Genomic DNA, 20,303 nt, shown 5'->3' on the forward strand with positions numbered 1-20,303 from the left:
GGGCACGCTAGGTGTGCCGACACCACAACTCCATTCACAGCCGAACATGTTTGCATGCTGGGAGTTGTAGTTTCCCAGCAGCTGTAGCGCTGAAAGAGACTGGCCTCAAAGGCAGCTCCAAATGGGGTTGTCTCCCAGATCTTTGCAGCCCATGATGATACCAGAGCTTGGTGGGGCAGAACCATCAGTGGAGCCCACTTTGATTGGCAGTTGCCTGCCTTCTATTGTCCCCTGTAAGCAGTGGTTGGCTATAGTGGGGTCCAGTCCAGGAAAATGTCTGGGAGGATGTCTATGGGCGACTGACCAGATCTGGTGTGATCTTTGTGCTGCATGTTCATTAACCAGTTCCCAGCCCCTTCTCTCTCCTCCAGCTGAACCTCCATTGCATTAAGCCCCGCACCCCTCCCCCTCCCGCGGTTAGAGGCAGACTGCTCGGGTGTGCGCAGTGTGGGCACCGGGCACTGGACCGTCTTCTCCTCGGAGGGGGCAGCACATTGTTGTGTTTGGGGTGGGGGGAGGATATTACATCTGGTCACCCCCCTCCTCCTCCTCCTCACCCTCCTCCCTCTCGGCTTGCTTGCTGCAGGCTGCTGTGTGTGTGATCTCGCTATGTCGGATGACGATTCCAGGGCCAGCACCAGCTCCTCTTCCTCCACCGCCTCCAGCCAGCAGATAGACCGGGAGCCGGGCAGCCAGCACCACAGCAGCAACCCCAAGAAGAAAGAGAGCAAAGTCAGCATGAGCAAGAACTCCAAACTGCTGTCCACCAGCGCCAAGAGGTGAGCCTGCTTTGTGTGCTGCCAGCCTCCATGATACACCAGGGTGGCATGAGACGGGGATGGTGCCAGGCCGCAGCGGCAGCGGACGGGTTAAGCTGCTGTGTGGCCTCCTGCAAACAAAGGCAGCGCCCGGATCAGGGGTCTCGTCGGGAAAATGGGGGACGGTCCCGATGATTGTTATCACGGGCGGACAACAAAGGGGGGGATTGTGTCCCCTTTAAGTCTCGCTTCATATCCCCCAATTCAATTCCTCATTAACCCTTTCTCCCCCTCGCATACGGCAAGGAAGGGGTGGCGCGACTCCAGTCTCATTTGCATTCCGGGGCGCCACCCACGACGCCTAATTTGCATGTTAGCTTTTTGGGGTTACTGTGAGACCCCGAGCCGTTTCTTAGAGGGGGTTACCACATACAGAGCCCCCAAAAGCCTTACAGCTTTGGTGGGGTCGGGGTAGGAAAGGAGGTAGTTACCGGGAAGGACAAGGGCTGCGGCGGCCATGTTGTGCCACCCTCCCCATGTTGTCTGACCTACGGTGTGTGGGGGAGACGGAGGATGGGGTCTGCTGGGGGGAGCCATTGTGTCCCCCATGTGCTGGGTGACAGACTTCTTCCTCAGACATTACAGTGCTGTCTGTGGGAGACAACCAATTAATGGCCAGGACCCTGAAGCCCCCATCTCTGTCATGGTGACTGGCACAGGGTGGCCACAGTATCTTCTGCCCGGTGGACATTATCAGAAGGGCCACCCCGAGACCCTTCTACAAGGGAACCAGTGTAAAACAAAGTGTTATTTGCATTGTCCCACATGGGGACTGTGGGTCATATACATAGGAATGCCATGATGGCCTTGGATCATTATTACCTTAAGCTATCAGTGATCAGAACACGGGCATGCCAGTGGTCGGCTGCCCATTTGTCGGCGGGTTGTGCAGCTTGTGAGCCTGGCATGGCCACCATAGACCCTCTTCAGCCATATCTTCTCTCCTCATATGTATGACCTGTGTGTTAGGTGGTCCCTGAAGGCTCCCCTGGTGAAGGACCACTGTTTATATGTCCAACCACCTCCACGGAATGTCCATGTGTGGACAGATTACATGTCTTGGGTTCATAGACACCTGACCCATCATTCCTTCATCATCAGTCATCTGGAGAACCCCTCAAAGCAAGAAGAGTGGGGGATGCATGGTGGTTTGGGGACACTGAGAAGATGTGTAGATCTGTGTAGCCACCACCATTAGTGTTAGGATAGTCAGTTTATGCAATACAGATTTCTGAATGTAGTGTAATGTCTTCACTTAGACTATGGTCAGATACCCGGCCAGGGTCTCTAGAGCTGACCAGAAAAGGTCCATTTCTTAATAATTTTGCTTGAAGGTAGATGAGGTCCATTTATGCCGCAGAACAAGTCCTGAACCAGGGCTGGACAAATCTCCGCAGCCGGGCAGTGGCTAAAAACCAGTTTCTGGCCTCTTGGAGGTTCCTTCTGATGATGTTTATGGAAGTTCTCGTTTTGGGGCCACTTATAAAATGTCACTGGCTCCGAGCGTCTGCAGTAAATCTGTCCGTCTCTGCTCTGAGCTCATAAATATTTGACGTGACACAAAAGGGAAAGAATCTGGTTTACTGTGAAGAATCTTTTCATTAAAATAATTGAGGCTGATACTCCTCCGACTGACGACTGCTCTACTGCGGCTGTTGACCTCCTGCCGAATGTGTCACCCCTGGAAGTGGAGCTTGACACTTCACATTCTTGTAGATAGAAAATTGGAATAATTATGGATTAATGAGCTGTAAATCAACAACGTTTTCATGGAAATCTTCGGACTCTTAATGGCTTTCTCTATGACTACAAGTAAATTGCCTTGTGATGAGCAGTGGCAGCAGATCTCCGGACTGTAGGTACTGCATGGTGTCCTCCTACCTCCGTGTAAGCACCTCCTGCAGCAATCGGGAACACGCTGCATATGTATTAGGATGCCCGTACCTCTGGGACAATAAAGCGGATCAGTCATCCATGGCATCATTCGTACAAAGGATCCCATCAGCAATGTGTCAGACTATAGTGGCGGACCAGGGAGTCCGTTTTTTTTTTTTGTTTTTTTTTTTAAACGGACTCCCTGGTCCTTGAGCACAATGGCAAGTGATTGGCCGAATTAAGCGAATCGTGCCATAAACGTGCAGCTTTGGCCACCTCAGACACGAGTCTACTATTAGCCATTGAGAACGGTTGTTTGCGCTAGTTTTATGAACGACTGCTGAATTTAGCCATTCTGGACAACTTTGATCTAATGACCACCTTTGGAGTAGCAGAAGGCACTACATCACTCCAGACTAATGGTTTATTTCTTATTACTCTATGCTTTGCCTCCTTATGCTGGGGCACAAGTCATTAGTACATTTTCGGAAGTTCTTTGGTCACATTCTTTGCATTCCCCCCCTCACATCTGTTGCACCAAGGTTAAAGGGGTTCCCCAGGCTCCAGATATTGATGACCTGTGTGGAGCAGGATAGGTAATCGGTATAAGATCGTCTGGGTCTGACATCCGGCACCTCCACTGATCGACTGTTTTGGGCTGCCAAACTAGCAGTGTACAGAGCGGAAGCAGAAGGCACCGTATGCTCGGTGGTGTCTGGCAACAGCGTACTGAAGCTTAGCTCCCATTCGAGCTGCAGTACTGGGCCATGGCCACGGTGTATGGAGCAGTCTGCCTACAGCTTCTTAGACTGTATCGTTTTATGGCGCCAGGACAGCTCAAAACGGCTGATTGCTGGGGGTGCCGATATCTGACTCCCACCGATCTGATATTGGTGACCTATCCAGAGGACGTCATTTATGCCAATGAATTTGGAGGGGCGGGTGGCTCTGGCCCGTCCCCCGCTACTCACCAGTGGCGAGGACAGTGTGACAAAATATTGTTGCAAAATGGGGTCATGTGACTTTTATTTTGGTGTAGCAATCTTAGTAAATGCCCTCCACTGTGTATAGAATGCGGTGAAGGTTTTAAACGTTTTTTTCTTTCCGTGTCTGTTCTATTTATGCGGAACCATTAATTTTAATGGGTCCGCAAGAAAAAAAATGGAAGTTAAAACATAGAACTTGTCCTATTATTGTCCGTATTACGGCCTGTTCCGTTCCGCAAAATAAAGAATGCACACCGACTTCATCCCTATTTTTTGCGGATTGCAAAGTACATCGGATTGTGTGCATGAGCCCTTATGCTGTGGACTTTCACTGCAGATTTCACCCTTTGCAATGCATCGGGGGGAAATATGTAGCAATGCCATGTATTTGCTGCAGCATTGTGGGAATTCTGCCTCGTGGCCACACCCTAAAAGTAGTGCAAATCTTTCATAAATGGGGCACGTGACATTTTCGTAATCTAAATTGCTCCAATTTTTGGGCACAGTTTATTTGCTAAATGTGCCTTAGATTTTGTAAATGATTACATCTCCAGAGATTGTCATGAAGTCCTGTAGATTACTGTGGGTCTGGCTCCCAGTTCCCCAGGGGTTGTCCCACAAATAATAATCTACAGTTTTCAAACCAGCACCTGGATCTGAGTGTAGCTACTGAGTTGAGGTACTTTCACACTAGCGTCGCTGGAACTGGCTGCCGGATCCGGAAATCCATATGCAAACTAATAGCATTTGTAGACTGATCCATATGCGGATTCGTCTCACAAATGCATTGCAATACCGGATCCGTCTCTCTGGTGTCACCTGGAAAAACGCATCCAGTATTTATTTTTTGCATTTTTTTTTTAAAGGTATGCGCAGACCGGAAAACCGGAGCAGTTTTGCCGGAATGCATTTCAATGGATACTAATGCTGGGAAGTGTTCCGGAATTTTGGACGGAGAAAATACTGCGGCATGCAGTACAGTGACTGAACTGAAGACATCCTGAACGGATTTCTCTCCATTCAGAATGCATGGGGAGGACACTAATCATTTTATTTTTATTTTTTTCTCCGGTATTGAGCCCCTGTGACTGAACCCAATGCCGGAAAACATTAACGCTAGTGTGAAAGTAGCCTTAGTCAATGAAATCTACCTGTATAGCGCCACCTGCTGTTTTTCTGATTTCTCTGTCCTGCTCACTGAGATGGAAGCACATGCTCAATTCTATTCCATTCTTCAGCTTCCACCGCAGCAGACAGGACACGCCCTCTGAGAAAGGACATTCCCCCCCGAGCTGCCAACTCAAAATAAATCTAGCAGAACAATTAGAGCAATGAATGTAGAGATCTCTGGCTTCATGTGAGGTGCAGGGCTGGTTCCTGCTTTGGTTGTCACGTACTACATTATCTCTGATTTTTAATTTTTTACATTTAATCATGGGATAACCCCTTTAACAATTGAGGGGGGGGGGGGAATATTTTTGTCCATACATACAGTATTATATTCTGACCCGTTAAAGGGTTATTCTCATCTCGACTTTTTATGGCTAAGCTAGGAATAAGGCTAGGTCTACACGACGACATGTGTATTGTCGTGCGACAGATGGGGCACAACTACACTGCAACATTTGTCTCGCGACAATTGATGATAGTCTATGGTGTCGCAATGCGACATGCTGCAACGCGACCGTTGCAGACAAATCCATCTCGGATGGATTTTTTTGCGACTGTCGCAGCATGTTGCAGTGTGACACCATAGACCAGGCATGTCCAAACTGCGGCCCTCCAGCTGTTGCAAAACTACAACTCCCAGCATGCCCTAATAGCTGTAAGCTATCCAGGCATGCTGGGAGTTGTAGTTTTGCAACAGCTGGAGGGCCGCACTTTGGACATGCCTGCCATAGACTATCATTATAAAAATTGTCGTGCGACACATGTCGTCGTGTAGACCTAGCCTAACCAGGGTAAGTGGCGGCTGGAGTCACAGGAGCGCAGCCTGCTCGGCTGTTACTATAACTCCGCTTGCTGCTTCTTCTGGTCATTTCTGGCTCGGCCTGTAGAGTAACGTAGTTTCCATATGGGTGTATTCAGCACAGAAGCTGGACGTAAAACGTAATGTTGTTATACGGTGCCGCCGCTGTTTGTTTGCTGCGCTTCCCAGATGTTTGGTGTTTGTTACAGATTATATTGGTGAAGATTCTTTGGAAGTAATCCCTAGTGCAGTTGTAGGAGATGTTATTTGATATAGACCCGTGCAGATCTCAGTCCCAGGAGCCAAGTACAAATTTCACTAAGAGATACAATTCCTGCTCGTGACAGTAAAGAATTCTTATCTTCCACAAAGGGGTTTTCCTGGAATAATAGCCTGCAGGGCCTATTGGACGATTCATGGTTACCTGCTCCCTGCTGCTTCGTTCCTCCATCTTCCGGTCCCCAGCTCGTTTCATTCCAGCCATGGTCATCTGCGCGGCTGCAGCCAATGAGTGGCTTCAGTGGTGACATGTCCCCTTTTTGTCAATGTATTCATACTTTTATTAGGAGGAATAGCCGAGGAACCGCACTATATAAATATTTACTAAAATGGGCACTTTTTTTAAGGAACTGAAAATAGGTTATAAAAATAACTAATATAATCAAGACATTCTGTTTTAATGGTTTTTCAAGGTTTTAGGAAATGTAGCAATGTTAGATAGTGATCATGGGGCAAGAGGAGAAAATGAGTGTCTCTTAAAGGGGTATTCCCATCTAGGCATTTAGGGCATATCCACATGTGCAGCCGTTTCTCTCTCTTCAGTGGCCACGAGACGGGGCCCCCTTTTTTTTCTTTTTCTTTTTTAAAAGATAAGTGCAGGTCCCACCTCTGAGACCTGCACCTATCTGACATTTAGTCCTGTGGATATGCCATTAATTTATCCAAGACCTAGTATGCCCCCTCATATGCCTTACCTTGCTCCCTGGCGTTCACATCGCTTCTAAAGGCCGCCTGGCCGTGGATGAAATTCCCCCCCCCCCCCCTCAGGCTGGATGTTTTTATCTATGCAATGGGGAGATTCATCAGAAGCAAAGCGGGTGCCCAGGAACCAGGTAATTGCAACCTCTCTGAGGGGCTCGGGGGCATGATAGGTCTAGGTAGCAAAACCCCTTTTTCAAGTGAGTTGAGAAGTTTAGATGGCTTTTTTGGACTCCTGGATCGTACTATTCCAATATGGAAAGAGGGATAAGCGGCTGACAGGGGAGATGTGGGCTTTCCTTTCACACATGGTCAGCAGGTCCTCACAGTAAGGCTACATTCACACGACCCTATTTTTGGCTCCGCAATTTTGCGGAACGGGTGCAGAGCCATTCATTTCAATGGGGCCGCAAAAGATGCGGACAGCACTCTGTGTGCTGTCCACATCCGTAGATCCGTTCCGCGGGCCACAAAAAAGATAGAGCATGTCCTATCCTTGTACGCAAATCGCGGACAAGAATAGGCATTTCTATCATATTAGGTCGGCTACATTCACACGGCCGGTATCCTTGTTTTGCGGATCCGCAGAACACATACGGTCGTGTGAATGTACCCTAACATGTATGGCAGGACTGGGCAGATCATAGGAGCCAGATGGACCATGTGAACCTAACATTGGTGCCGCTCTGTACCTGCTATGTGTGCAGTCATTAGACCACATTTGCAGGACGGTAACCTAGTAATATGACCTGTAAAGAAGTGGGATTATTGTAGCTGCCGTGTGTGGATATGTGAAAAGCGACCTTTGGACTGAGACCTGCCTGAGCCGGGGAAGCCTCCATAAACCCGTATACAGGCGGTAATATTTTCCAAACTTTCCCACAGCTTGTGTTTAATTTCACTCCATAAGCCGGCTCCTGACTCCTTTGTAAAGCTGGCCATACAAACGGTAGGACTGAAGCCATTATCTGGCAAATGGCCCAGAATTGGAGCGGAAATGTGCTTGAAATGACTCCCATATTCAATAACATTTCGGGCAGCAGCCTCTACTGGGCTGTAGATATGGTCGGAACCCAGAGGGGGAGAGCTGGCTGTAATGGAGCCCGGGGGGCTTGCCAGTCTTGTGTGGTGTCGCCATGTACATGTGTCCTTCTTACCCAGTTAAGCCAGTACTCTCTGCTCTGCACTGATGAGGGGCAATCCCCCACGAAACAGCTGTCTGCAGATGAGGTGCTGGCTTCTTTAATATCCAAGTCATGTCTTAAGGCTTATTTTAAGAGCTGACCATGGACTTGTAGGATAGCTGCCTTACATCTGGTGGCATTAGAGGAAGAGCTTGTTAAGAGCGCATTTGCATCCCTTCCCTCCATGTGTCCTTCTGGGATGATTGTGGTAACGCAGTATTAGGTATCTGAGGATTAGAGAGGAGGGGGAGTATTAACAGATCTACCTGGTGTAATCTCATAGAACCCCTTTAAATCAATATCAGAGACTGAACACACTGAATTTGACTGGTAAAGATATACATGTGTCTGTATGTGTCCATATTAATTTCTGTCATTATTATTATTATTATTAGAATATATATATATATATATATATATATATATATATATATATATATATATATATATATATCTCTTGTGTATTTTGTAAAAAGAAGACCCATCTCTGCTTGTCTTCTATCTACTTTGTGGAATTGGGTGGGCATACACTTTACAGCAGTGGTGGCCAACCTGAGGCTCTCCAGACGTTGCGAAACTACAACTCCCACCATGCCCTGCTGTGGGCTGTCTGGGCATGCTAGGAGTTGTAGTTTTGCAACAGCTGGAGAGTTGCAGGTTGGGCACCCCTAATTTAGGGCTTGTTCACATCTGCATTGAAGCTCCATTTGGGGCCTCCATCACAGGTTTTAAATGCAGGACTTTATATCAGAAAAAAGACAGGATCCTGAATGGAAAGTGAACAGACTCCATTGTAGCCATTAAAAATGGATGATTATCATTGGCTTTAAAAAAAAAAAAAATAATTCCCAACCCCTGCTGTATACATAAACCCAAAAGAAATGACCTCATCCGCTTGCATGCGCAGTCAGTCGCTCCTCTCTTGTTGATGACGTCATGTTCGCTGGGAGCACATGGTGACGCCATCACACTTGAGCAGTGACTGCCTCTGCGCTCGCAAGTGGATGAGGTGAGTAATTTATTAATTTTTTTAACCCCTAAAAGGCCATTTCCCACTAGTGTACCCATTTTTTAACTCCCGTTAGGCTGGTACACTCCTGTCTAACAGCAGTTAAAAATGGTCTATTGATTTCAGTGTGGTCCGTCTGGCTGTTAAAAAAGGCCATGTGAATAGCTCCATAAACGTAAACTGGTTCTAAAAACAGCCATCAAACGGCCTGTCTTATGCCTCCTGTACACGACATTATGGCTTTTTCGGTATTTTGCGGTCCGCAAAAAATACAGATGACGTCCGTGTGCATTTGTTTCTTTGCGGAACAGAACAGCTGGCCCCTGATAGAACAGTACTAACCTTGTCTGTTATGCAGACATAATAGGACATGTTCTATCTTTGAATTGAAATACGGAAACGGAAGGCAAACAGAGTACCTTCCGTTTTTTTGCGGATCCGTTGAAATGAATGGTTCCATATACGGAACGCAAAAAAAAAACAGAACGTAAATGGGGCAAAAAAACATTTGTGTGCGTGAGGCCCCAGTTACTGGGTTGGCTCCCAATTACTGACCAAACAAGGTACAGCTTTATAGACAGAACAGGTGCAGATCTTCCCTTATACCTTATGTCTGTGGAGGCTCCAATCCTGGTTTTAGCTCACAATCGCTGATGGAAATCACTGACCAAACACGGATGTGTGAATGAGGCTTTAGACTAAATTCAGCTAAAACAAGGTTCACACCTCCATTTACCAGGAACTGCCTGCCGGAGTTCACCAGAGCCTGCCTAGCCGTTCACTGCTGGACCCCATTGGATATAATGGGATCTGTCGGAGATCCGGACAAAAAAAAGTAGCAGTTTTCGGCTGAAAGCTTGCATTTCGCCGGAAAGCGGGTGGATTCCATTATAGTCAATGGAGTCCAGCGGTGAATGGCAAGATCTGGTGAACTCCGGCAGGCTGTTCTTTGCTGAAACACACTCACTGGATCACTTTAACAGTTACATTGGCTGATTTTTAGGGTAGCTAAATTGGCCAATTTCAGCTGGAGCCTGGAGTAGCCAAACATCTAATGTTGGCGGGATGTCCGATGTGTTGTCATCATGGTAAGCAGCTGTGAGAGAGGGGTCTGTGGTCGCTGGTTCCCCTCCCCAGTGAGAACATGCATGTATGGTTGGGCTCAGGAAGAATAGCCATTTGGCTGACGGCTGTTGAAGGTGTATGGCCACCTATACGTTGTAGTGACCAGCAGACTACATGATGTGATTCTTGGTCCTGTAGACACCTTTGTGCATTGTGTAAGTGGCTGTCATGTCTGTCCTCTCCGCTACATCGGTTCTAACTCTTGCTTTTCTTCGGTGCAGGATTCAGAAGGAGCTGGCGGATATCACCCTGGACCCTCCCCCCAACTGCAGGTTAGTGGCTCTGAACGTCGCTCTTCCCCCCCTGAATAACATTGTCCTGTCTGACATTGCTGCCTGTGGGAAGCCCGGAGAAGGCCGCTGCTGGTGAGGTTGATGGATGGCTTCGCTTCCTCCTTCTGTCTGTGGACAGCGAAGAGAGAAGCTGGTTGGTGGCTAAAATGAATGTGACAAACTAATAGCGGTAGCGTGTTACTGGTGATGGTTGTCAGTCCCCCGATCCTGCGTGATCGATTAATTTCTTTTCTATACACAATTACATTCCTTCTCTCCTTTCTCCTGCTGGTCTTCCAGGAGGTCAGTCTTCACCGTAGTTCATGTGTTTTGATTCATAATGTAGGAGGATCCAGAATGATTGTAGGTCTCGCTCAAGCTCGTGCTCCGGAATTTTAGGAAGCCTGCTGTAGAATTTGAATCGTGAAATTACATGTTTTATTCCAGAGAATATTTATGGGATGAGATTAGAAATTTTCGTCACAGAATGAGCGGCAGTTCTGTCGTTAAGCTCAGTGTGGTAAAAAGTCGCAACATACTGCGACGCGACAGTTGCAAAAAAATCCATCCAAGTCGGATTTTTGTGCGACTGTGGCATCGCATATGCAGCCTGTCACGTTGCGACACCATTGACTTTCAATAATAAAAAAAAAAGTTGTGCAACTTTTCAGCGACCAGTTGTGCGATACATGTCACCATGTAGCTGCGGACATTTTTTGTTGCACGACCTATGTCACCGGACTCGTATCATCGTGCAGCCCTCGCATAAATGCCTGATGGAAGTGGATCTTGCCTCTGCAACCCTCTCCTGGGGCACCGTCATATGCTTATTTGATTAGAGAAAAGTGATGGGCCTTAAGAAAACGGCCACGGAAGTGCGCTCTACTATTTTCTACTAAGTCCTAGTGCCGTGAATGGAGAGAGCCATACATATATATCGCTGGTATAGGCAGTAGCGTAGCTCAGGAAGTTCTTTTGTATACCTACCACACAGTCCAAACAGCTGTATTCTATTAAGGGGGTTCTCTCACATCAAGTGGCATTTATCATGTAGAGAAAGTTAATACAAGGCACTTACTAATGTATTTCTTACTTTGCTGGCTGGATTCATTTTTCCATCACATTATACACTGCTCGTTTCCATGGTTATGACCACCCTGCAATCCAGCAGCAGTGGTCGTGCTTTCACACTATAAGAAAAAATGCCTGCTTGGGACCACAGGAGTGCACATAGGCTGGATCTTTTTCTATAGCGTGCAAGCACGACCACTGCTGATGGATTGCAGGGTGGTCATAACCATGGAAACGAGCAGTGTATAATGTGATGGAAAAATGAATCCAGGAAGCATTATGGACAATCACAATACATTAGTAAGTGGCTTGTATAATTTTTTTTCTACATAATAAATGCCATTTGCTGAAGTGAGACAACCCCTTTAACATGTTTATTTAATCATTATTCAAAAAGTTTATGTCCATGTTTTTAAAAAGTCCTAGTCATGGAGGCAGACAAGGCGCAAGACACTGTAGATCTATCTTGTAGATCTGTCATAAATGTCCAGATGGAACAAACCCTTTAAAGGGGTATTCCCATGTCACACAATATGGGCATATGGCTAGAATATGTCCCCATTGTCTCATAGGTGGGACCCACACCTATCTCAAAAAAGCAGCAGGCATAGTGCCAGAGGGCGTGCTGCGCATGTGCGGCTGCCCGCCATTCACTTCTGTGGTGGGGCTGGCAAAAAAAAATCCGTTGGCCCCATAGAAATGAATGGGAGTGGTGGCCACGTAAGCATGGTGCGCTCCCATTCACTTCTGTGGGAGAGCTGGACCCGGGGTCCTCCAGCCACCACCTTCCCCGCTCCTTTCTCGTTAAAGGTGGGACCCGCACCTATCAGACAATGGGGACATATTCTAGGGATATGCCCCCATTGTCTTAAATGAGAATACCTGTATAATTTAATATACAGTACTTTCTGTATCAGTTCTTTGCTGTTTTCCAGGCCTCTGCTTTCTGTCATTTAGGGCTCGTTCACACGAGCCTCCAGTTTCGTTAATTGCGGAAGGCACATGGGAGGCTTCCGTTTTTTGCGGCCCCGTAAAACGGACAAGAATAGGACATGATAATTTTTGCAGGGCCACGGAACGAAGCAACGGATGTGGACAGCACACAGAGTGCTGTCCGCATCTTTTGCGGACCCATTAAAATGAATGGTTCTGCATAGTCTGTATGCGGAACGCAGAAAACGGTCCGTATACGAAACGCAAAATAAGTTTGTGTTAACGATCCCTTAATAGGAAACTTGAGTGCTTACTTTTCTTGGCTAGAAGTTTCCACAGGTCAATTCATGGACACACGGCTGCAGGACTGAGTAGTGGGGCTGATCCACGACTGAAATCTAAAGGGGCGGCCACACTATCTTTGTCTGATTTTAAATTCTACCCCCAACCCCCTTCACGAAGTTATAATCATGTGAAAATACCCTAACAAGCAGTATGTCTGTGTGTCCATCACAGGACCATAGACAGATTTCTCTCCTATGGAAGCAAAATATAATGAATGACAACTTGTAAGGATCTTAAAAACTGTGAGGAAATGATACAAAAACCATACTGGAAAATTGTATACTTTATACAAGAAATGTGCTGAAATCAGACAACGGTTTTAAACCTTAGCTCGTACAATTAACACGTTTTCTGAGACTGTTAAATTGATGGCCAAATATAATCTGAGGGGGTCTGACACCAGAAAAAAAACCCTTCAATGAATTTTTTATATTTTTTTGTTAATGGTAAACATATACATTTGCTATTCCCATAGTCCAAACAATGCTCAAGGTATTGGCTCCGTCTAGGAGCAGGAGGACGGAAAAGGCACATAACTGACGCCAAACTGAGTCAAACGGAGCCCTTAGGACCCCATAGATTATAATGGGGTCCGTTATGTTTCCGCTCAGAAGATGATTTTGAAGCGGAGACAAAAGTCTTGCATGCCATCAGCTGCTCCACTATCCCCCCCCACAGTGCCATCAGCTGCTCCACTATCCCCCCCCCCCTTCACAGTGCCATCAGCTGCTCCACTATCCCCCCCCCCCACAGTGCCATCAGCTGCTCCACTATTCCCCCCCCCCCACAGTGCCATCAGCTGCTCCACTATCCCCCCCACAGTGCCATCAGCTGCTCCACTATCCCCCCCCCCTTCACAGTGCCATCAGCTGCTCCACTATCCCCCCCCCCTTCACAGTGCCATCAGCTGCTCCACTATCCCCCCCCCCCCCACAGTGCCATCAGCTGCTCCACTATTCCCCCCCCCCCCCCACAGTGCCATCAGCTGCTCCACTATTCCCCCCCCCCCACAGTGCCATCAGCTGCTCCACTACCCCCCCCCCCCACAGTGCCATCAGCTGCTCCACTACCCCCCCCCCCCCACAGTGCCATCAGCTGCTCCACTATCCCCCCCCCCCCCCCCCCCACAGTGCCATCAGCTGCTCCACTATTTCCTCCCCCCGTGCCATCAGCTGCTCCACTATTTCCTCCCCCCGTGCCATCAGCTGCTCCACTATTTCCTCCCCCGTGCCATCAGCTGCCTCCACTATTTCCTCCCCCGTGCCATCAGCTGCTCCACTATTTCCTCCCCCGTGCCATCAGCTGCTCCACTATTTCCTCCCCCGTGCCATCAGCTGCTCCACTATTTCCTCCCCGTGCCATCAGCTGCTCCACTATTTCCTCCCCGTGCCATCAGCTGCTCCACTATTTCCTCCCCCGTGCCATCAGCTGCTCCACTATTTCCTCCCCCGTGCCATCAGCTGCTCCACTATTTCCTCCCCCGTGCCATCAGCTGCTCAACTATTCCCCCCCCCCACGTGCCATCAGCTGCTCCACTATCCCCCCCCCACTTGCCATCAGCTGCTCCACTATCCCCCCCCATTGCCATCAGCTGCTCCACTATTCCTCCCCCCATTGCCATCAGCTGCTCCACTATTCCTCCCCCATTGCCATCAGCTGCTCCACTATTTCCTCCCCCATTGCCATCAGCTGCTCCACTATTTCCTCCCCCATTGCCATCAGCTGCTCCACTATTTCCTCCCCCGTGCCATCAGCTGCTCCACTATTTCCTCCCCCGTGCCATCAGCTGCTCCACTATTTCCTCCCCCGTGCCATCAGCTGCTCCACTATTTCCTCCCTCCTTATCTATATTGGTTCCATATGCATGCATGACCATTGCTCCATTCAAATGGGACAGGAACCCGTTCTCTTGATCGGTAGAGGTCTCAGAAGTGTACCCCCCAAACGACTGAGTTATCCTGTGGATATTTCAGAGGTTGTCCTTCTGTGACAACCCCTTTTAAACTGGAATTCCAAAAATCCTAAAATGGTCTTCTGATCATGGTTATGTGCCCACAAATCCCATTGGTGGAGTTGCTGAGCTTATACCACAAACCATTTTCAAGTGCCTGAACCCACGGTGTCATTCATGGTTCTGTTAGTAAAATTCTACGGCACCACATGTGTCCGGTTTCCAGCGATAAACATTTGACTGGTAGCAAAAAACTTTGGGTGCATTTGATATTCTGACAGGATTTTAGGGTGGTTAATGTCACCCAAAAAGTAGAAAGCTGAAAACTTCAGGAATTGCCCACAAACCTAAAGATTTGGAGTTGGACAGTACATGTAACAAATTCAATCTTCCAAGATGCTAGAATATCTGGTATGATGTTCTGGTGGGAAGCAGAAATGGTGACACCCCCCCCCCCCCCCCCCCCATTACTTTACAGGGGCCTGTCAATTTGATAAGCGGTAAGTCTAGAACTAGTTTCTTAAACTGTTACCATTGCTCCTAAACTGAGGTCAGATGTATAAAACCACCAGCATGCCTGTGGCTGCAGTAACCTGCCTCCTGACTAACCTCTGAGATCAGTGCTGCTTCCTCCACCTGCCTGTTAGCCTCGTAACGGGTCGGACATCTGGGCCCTATCCGTTATTGCCTGCTAGCCAGTGCTAACCTGTGCAGCAGGTTCCTGGAGGTTCCTTTTAAGGGGGTTTAGCAAGTAGCATTTATTATGAAGAGGAAGTTAATACAAGCCATTTACTAATGTATTGTGATTTACCCATATTGCTTCCTTTGTTGGCTAGATTCACTTTTCCATGACATTATACATTTTGTTTTCATGGTTACGACCACCCTGTAATCAGGCAGTGGTGGCCATGCTTGCACACTATAGGAAAAAGTGCCAGCCTCTCTGGTGGCCGGGACCGAGGGAGCTCGCATAGGCTAATGCCTTTTCCTATAGTGTGCAGGCATGGCCACTGGTGTTGGATTGCAGGGTGGTTGTAACCATGGATACGAGCAGTGTGTAATGTGATAGAAAAACTAATCCAACCAGCAAAGGAAGCAATATGGATAATGGGGATCGACTGATATTGATTAAAAAAAAATGTTTTTAGAGCCGATAACGTGAACTTTTGAGGCTACTTTCACACTAGCGTTCTGCTGTCCGCTCGTGAGCTCCGTTTGAAGGGGCTCACGAGCGGAGCAGAACGCTTCCGTCCAGCCCTGATGCAGTCTGAATGGATGCGGCGTTCAGCTGTCCGCCTGGCCGTGCGGATCCGTCCAGACTTGCAATGCAAGTCAATGGGAACGGATCCGCTTGAAGATGACACCATATGGCTCAATCTTCAAGCGGATCCGTCCCCCATTGACTTTACATTGAAAGTCTGAACGGATCCGCTCAGGCTACTTTCGCACTTTAAAAAGTTATTAATGCAGACGGATCCGTACTGAACGGAGCCTCCATCTGCATTAATATGATCGGATCCGTTCAGAACGGATCCGATCAAGCGCAAGTGTGAAAGTAGCCTGAGTCGATAACTTATACCGATGATTCTGTGCATTTTCATTCTTTAATTTTTCTGTTACAGCGTTCACCACATAGGAGATTTTTTTTATATTTTAATTTTTGGACGTGGTAATATGTTTATTTATTGTTTATATATTTTATATTTAAGGAAAGGGGGTGATTTATACTTAATATTTAGGTGTGTGTTTTTTTTTTTTTTTTTTTTTTTTACAGTTTATTTAATAACTATTTCCCACCTTTTTTAGGGGCTAGAACCTGGGATCTTTTAATCCCTTGTCCTATTCACCCTAATAGAGCGCTATCAGGGTGAATAGGACTTCACACTATCCCTGTGCATAGTGCACACAGCAGCAGGGAGATGACAGCCAGGGCTTCAGTAGCGTCCTGGCTGCCATGGTAACCGATCAGAGCCCCAGGATTACACTGAGGCAGGTGTCGGCGCAGAGTCACATAGCCGGCACCCTGCCTCTGACAGGGAGCTGCGATCAGCGGCAGCAGTTAACCCCTCAGGTGCTGATCACGGCTTCCTGTCATATAGGCTGGGCACCGCCTCCTGTATTAGATGTCAATTATCATTGGTAGTGCAGTGCGCCCGCCTCTCCTCCTCCCCTCTCTCCTCATTGACAGCGCCACACAGGGGGAAGGGAGAGAGTGACTCATTCTCCCCTGTGCTGCTGAGGGAACATGAGCGCACTGACAGCAGAGCGCTCATGTTCTGTGATAATGCGTCCAGCGCGCTATCGGCATATGGGCAAGGTTAGATGCCGATACCGATAACTTTAAAAATCCTGATTATCGGCCGATAATATCAGTAATGCCGATAATCGGTCAATCCCTAATGGACAATCACAATACATTAGTAAGTGCCGTGTAGTAACTTTCTCTAAGTCATTGCTGAATGTTGTCTAAATTGGTTTATAGAGGAGGTAAAGTGCTCAGTTTCAGAAATACAGGTGTCTGGTAATTTCGTAGTTTTCTAAGAACACATTTTGATTACAATAGAGTTTATTAGTCTGATTTACAGGAACCAATAAAGTAGGGAACTAGCAGCATTTCTTAAGCCTGAGCAAAACGTATATAAAAGGGTTTCTGAGGACCAACATTGGCAGAGGTCAATGCTGATATACAGTCATGTGAAAAAATTAGGACACCCTTTGAAAGCATGTGGTTTTTTGTAACATTTTTAATAAAAGGTTATTTCATCTCCGTTTCAACAATACAGAGAGATTAAAGTAATCCAACTAAACAAAGAAAACTGAAGAAAAGTCTTTTCAAGATCTTCTGTAAATGTCATTCTACAAAAATGCCTATTCTAACTGAGGAAAAAGATAGGACACCCTCACATGTATTCCCTCTTAAATTGGCTCAGATCTCACACAGGTATATCACACCAGGTGCACATAATTAGTAGATCGTTACTCTGCATGTTGAATGAGGCTTGCCCTATTTAAACCTCAGACATTTAGTTTGGTGTGCTCCTGACTGTTGAAGTGAGAGTGAGCACCATGGTGAGAGCAAAAGAGCTGTCAGAGGACTTCAGAAAAAAGATTGTAGCAGCCTATGAGTCTGGGAAGGGATTTAAAAAGATCTCAAAAGATTTTGAAATCAGCCATTCCACTGTCCGGAAGATAGTCTACAAGTGGAGGGCTTTCAAAACAACTGCCAACATGCCCAGGACTGGTCGCCCCAGCAAGTTCACCCCAAGAGCAGACCGCAAGATGCTAAAAGAGGTCTCCAAAAACCCTAAAGTGTCATCTCGAGAACTACAGCAGGCTCTGGCTACTGTTGATGTAGAAGTACATGCCTCTACAATCAGAAAGAGACTGTACAAGTTTAACTTGCATGGGAGGTGTGCAAGGAGGAAACCTTTGCTTTCCAAGAGAAACATCGAGGCCAGACTGACATTTGCCAGAGATAAAGTTGACAAAGACCAGGACTTCTGGAATAATGTTCTTTGGACAGATGAGTCCAAAATTGAATTATTTGGACACAACAGCAGAGGACATGTTTGGCGTAAACCAAACACAGCATTCCAAGAAAAGAACCTCATACCAACTGTGAAGCATGGAGGTGGAAGTGTCATGGTTTGGGGCTGCTTTGCTGCAGCAGGACCTGGTCAGCTCACCATCATAGAATCCACGATGAATTCTACTGTGTATCAGAAGGTGCTTGAAGAACATGTGAGACCATCAGTTAGAAAATTAAAGCTGAAGCGGAACTGGACCATGCAACATGACAATGACCCAAAACATACTAGTAAATCAACCAAAGATTGGCTGAAAAAGAAGAAATGGAGAGTCCTGGAATGGCCAAGTCAAAGTCCAGATTTGAATCCCATTGAGATGCTGTGGGGTGACTTGAAAAGGGCTGTACGTGCAAGAAACCCCTCAAACATCTCACAGCTGAAAAAGTTCTGCATTGAGGAGTGGGGTAAAATTTCCTCAGACCGATGTCGAAGACTGGTAGATGGCTACAAGAACCGTCTCACTGCAGTTATTTCAGCCAAAGGAGGTAACACTCGCTATTAGGGGCAAGGGTGTCCTATCTTTTTCCTCAGTTAGAATAGGCATTTTTGTAGAATGACATTTACAGAAGATCTTGAAAAGACTTTTCTTCAGTTTTCTTTGTTTAGTTGGATTACTTTAATCTCTCTGTATTGTTGAAACGGAGATGAAATAACCTTTTATTAAAAATGTTACAAAAAACCACATGCTTTCAAAGGGTGTCCTAATTTTTTCACATGACTGTAGGTGTGCGGTTGGTGGGCACATACATAGCGTTTGTCTTCCTGTTAATCCAGACTGGTGATGCTTCATCGCTGTAAAAGAAAGAGTATGTGCAGTTGCACTTTCCACTAGCAGACCAAGACGAATGGCATGTCCACCATAGCGTATATCACTAGGTGGACACAAAGAATGAGGCGCAGTGTTTGACGTTTTAACATACTCTTTGAATTTAATAAAAGGAATAACCCAAAAGTTGTATTTTACTTTAGTTCCTAAGGCTTTAAACATTTATTGCCTACTTGCGCTGGTCAGTATTTTTTCATATCTGTGAGGTCCCCAGCGCTCTTGCTCCTTATCTCGGCAACTTTCCATTCTGTGGGTGGACATAGAGCAAGCAGTTACATGACCAAGTGTGCACGTCAGGCTTCCCAGAAATCCTTCTTCTGCAGAGTGCAGTACTGATTCAGACTGTAGATTTACTTTCCAATACAATGGCAAGCAGAGACCGAATCCCACTCGCTTGTCTACCGGTCAGTTGTGCTCGGGCAGATTCCGAGTTTTCCAAGTTCCCAGACCATCCTTCACCTGTACTGTACTACGATTCAGACGGCTGGGTATATGAAACCATGCATGCTCTGAAAAAGCTCCTTCACGAACAAGTTGAAAGTTGACATGTCTGTGTGAATGCCTCATTCACAATTATATTTTTTATGGGGGGGCAGATATAAAAAAATTTTTTGTGCTTGTCAAAAAATGTTATTATCATGGCCCAACCAATGGGGTCCTTGATCATGGGCACGGGCATCATGTGTTCCCTGTTTTAAATGTAGCAGTGCTCATGCATGTCTGCTGCCGCCCCATTCACATTTATGGGACTTCTGGAGAGAGCGGAGCTATACTGGACTGTATCCACCATAGAGTTGAATGCCGTGGACATGGGGGGGAAAATGACACACTCTCTAATACTAACTCATCGCTAATAAATGATTGACACCAACAACATAGTGGAGGAAATGGCCGCTGAGCTTTATTAAGGGTCACTTAAAATACTTTACAACCATAAATTAAATTAATTAATTTTAAAATGCCATCATAACTGATACCAAAAGACCAATAATAAATTAACCATATAAAGACCAAGATCCACTCAGCATGAGCTGAGCGACACTACCCCTCTAATAAAGCCCAGCGACAGGTGACACAGTGCGACGCTGGTCAGTTCTTCAGGCACATCTGAGCCAGCTCCGCCAAACCTGGAAATATAAAGGGGAACAGATTCCCACCACTAAACAAACAACAAATCAGAGGGCTGGAAATCTCCCCCAGCAACAGGCAACAACCAATCGGCTGCGCTCTTCACTTGTAAAGCTGGAATCTTCTAGACTGCAGGTAAGACAATTTTTGAGGTAAATTCACCTGTAATAGAAAAAAGGGCGGGGAAAGAAACATGGATCCTACAGAACCCCTAATTATATAATACCTATGGTGTCATTGCCCCCA

At 46.7% G+C, this 20,303-nt stretch overlaps 1 protein-coding gene across 1 annotated transcript in view; it reads left to right on the forward strand.

The window, feature by feature from the left end:
- Nucleotides 1-402: 402 nt before the first annotated feature.
- The window catches only part of LOC122938028 (ubiquitin-conjugating enzyme E2 E1), a 42,995-nt gene continuing 23,094 nt past the window's right edge, over nt 403-20,303 (forward strand). Inside the window, exons 1-2 of the mRNA XM_044293285.1 lie at nt 403-779; nt 10,166-10,216. Coding sequence (XP_044149220.1) covers nt 610-779; nt 10,166-10,216 — 221 coding nt within the window. The 5' untranslated portion in view covers nt 403-609. The remainder of the gene's footprint in view (nt 780-10,165; nt 10,217-20,303) is intronic.

The sequence above is a fragment of the Bufo gargarizans genome, chromosome 5, assembly GCF_014858855.1.
Source record: "Bufo gargarizans isolate SCDJY-AF-19 chromosome 5, ASM1485885v1, whole genome shotgun sequence".
NCBI lineage: Eukaryota > Metazoa > Chordata > Amphibia > Anura > Bufonidae > Bufo > Bufo gargarizans.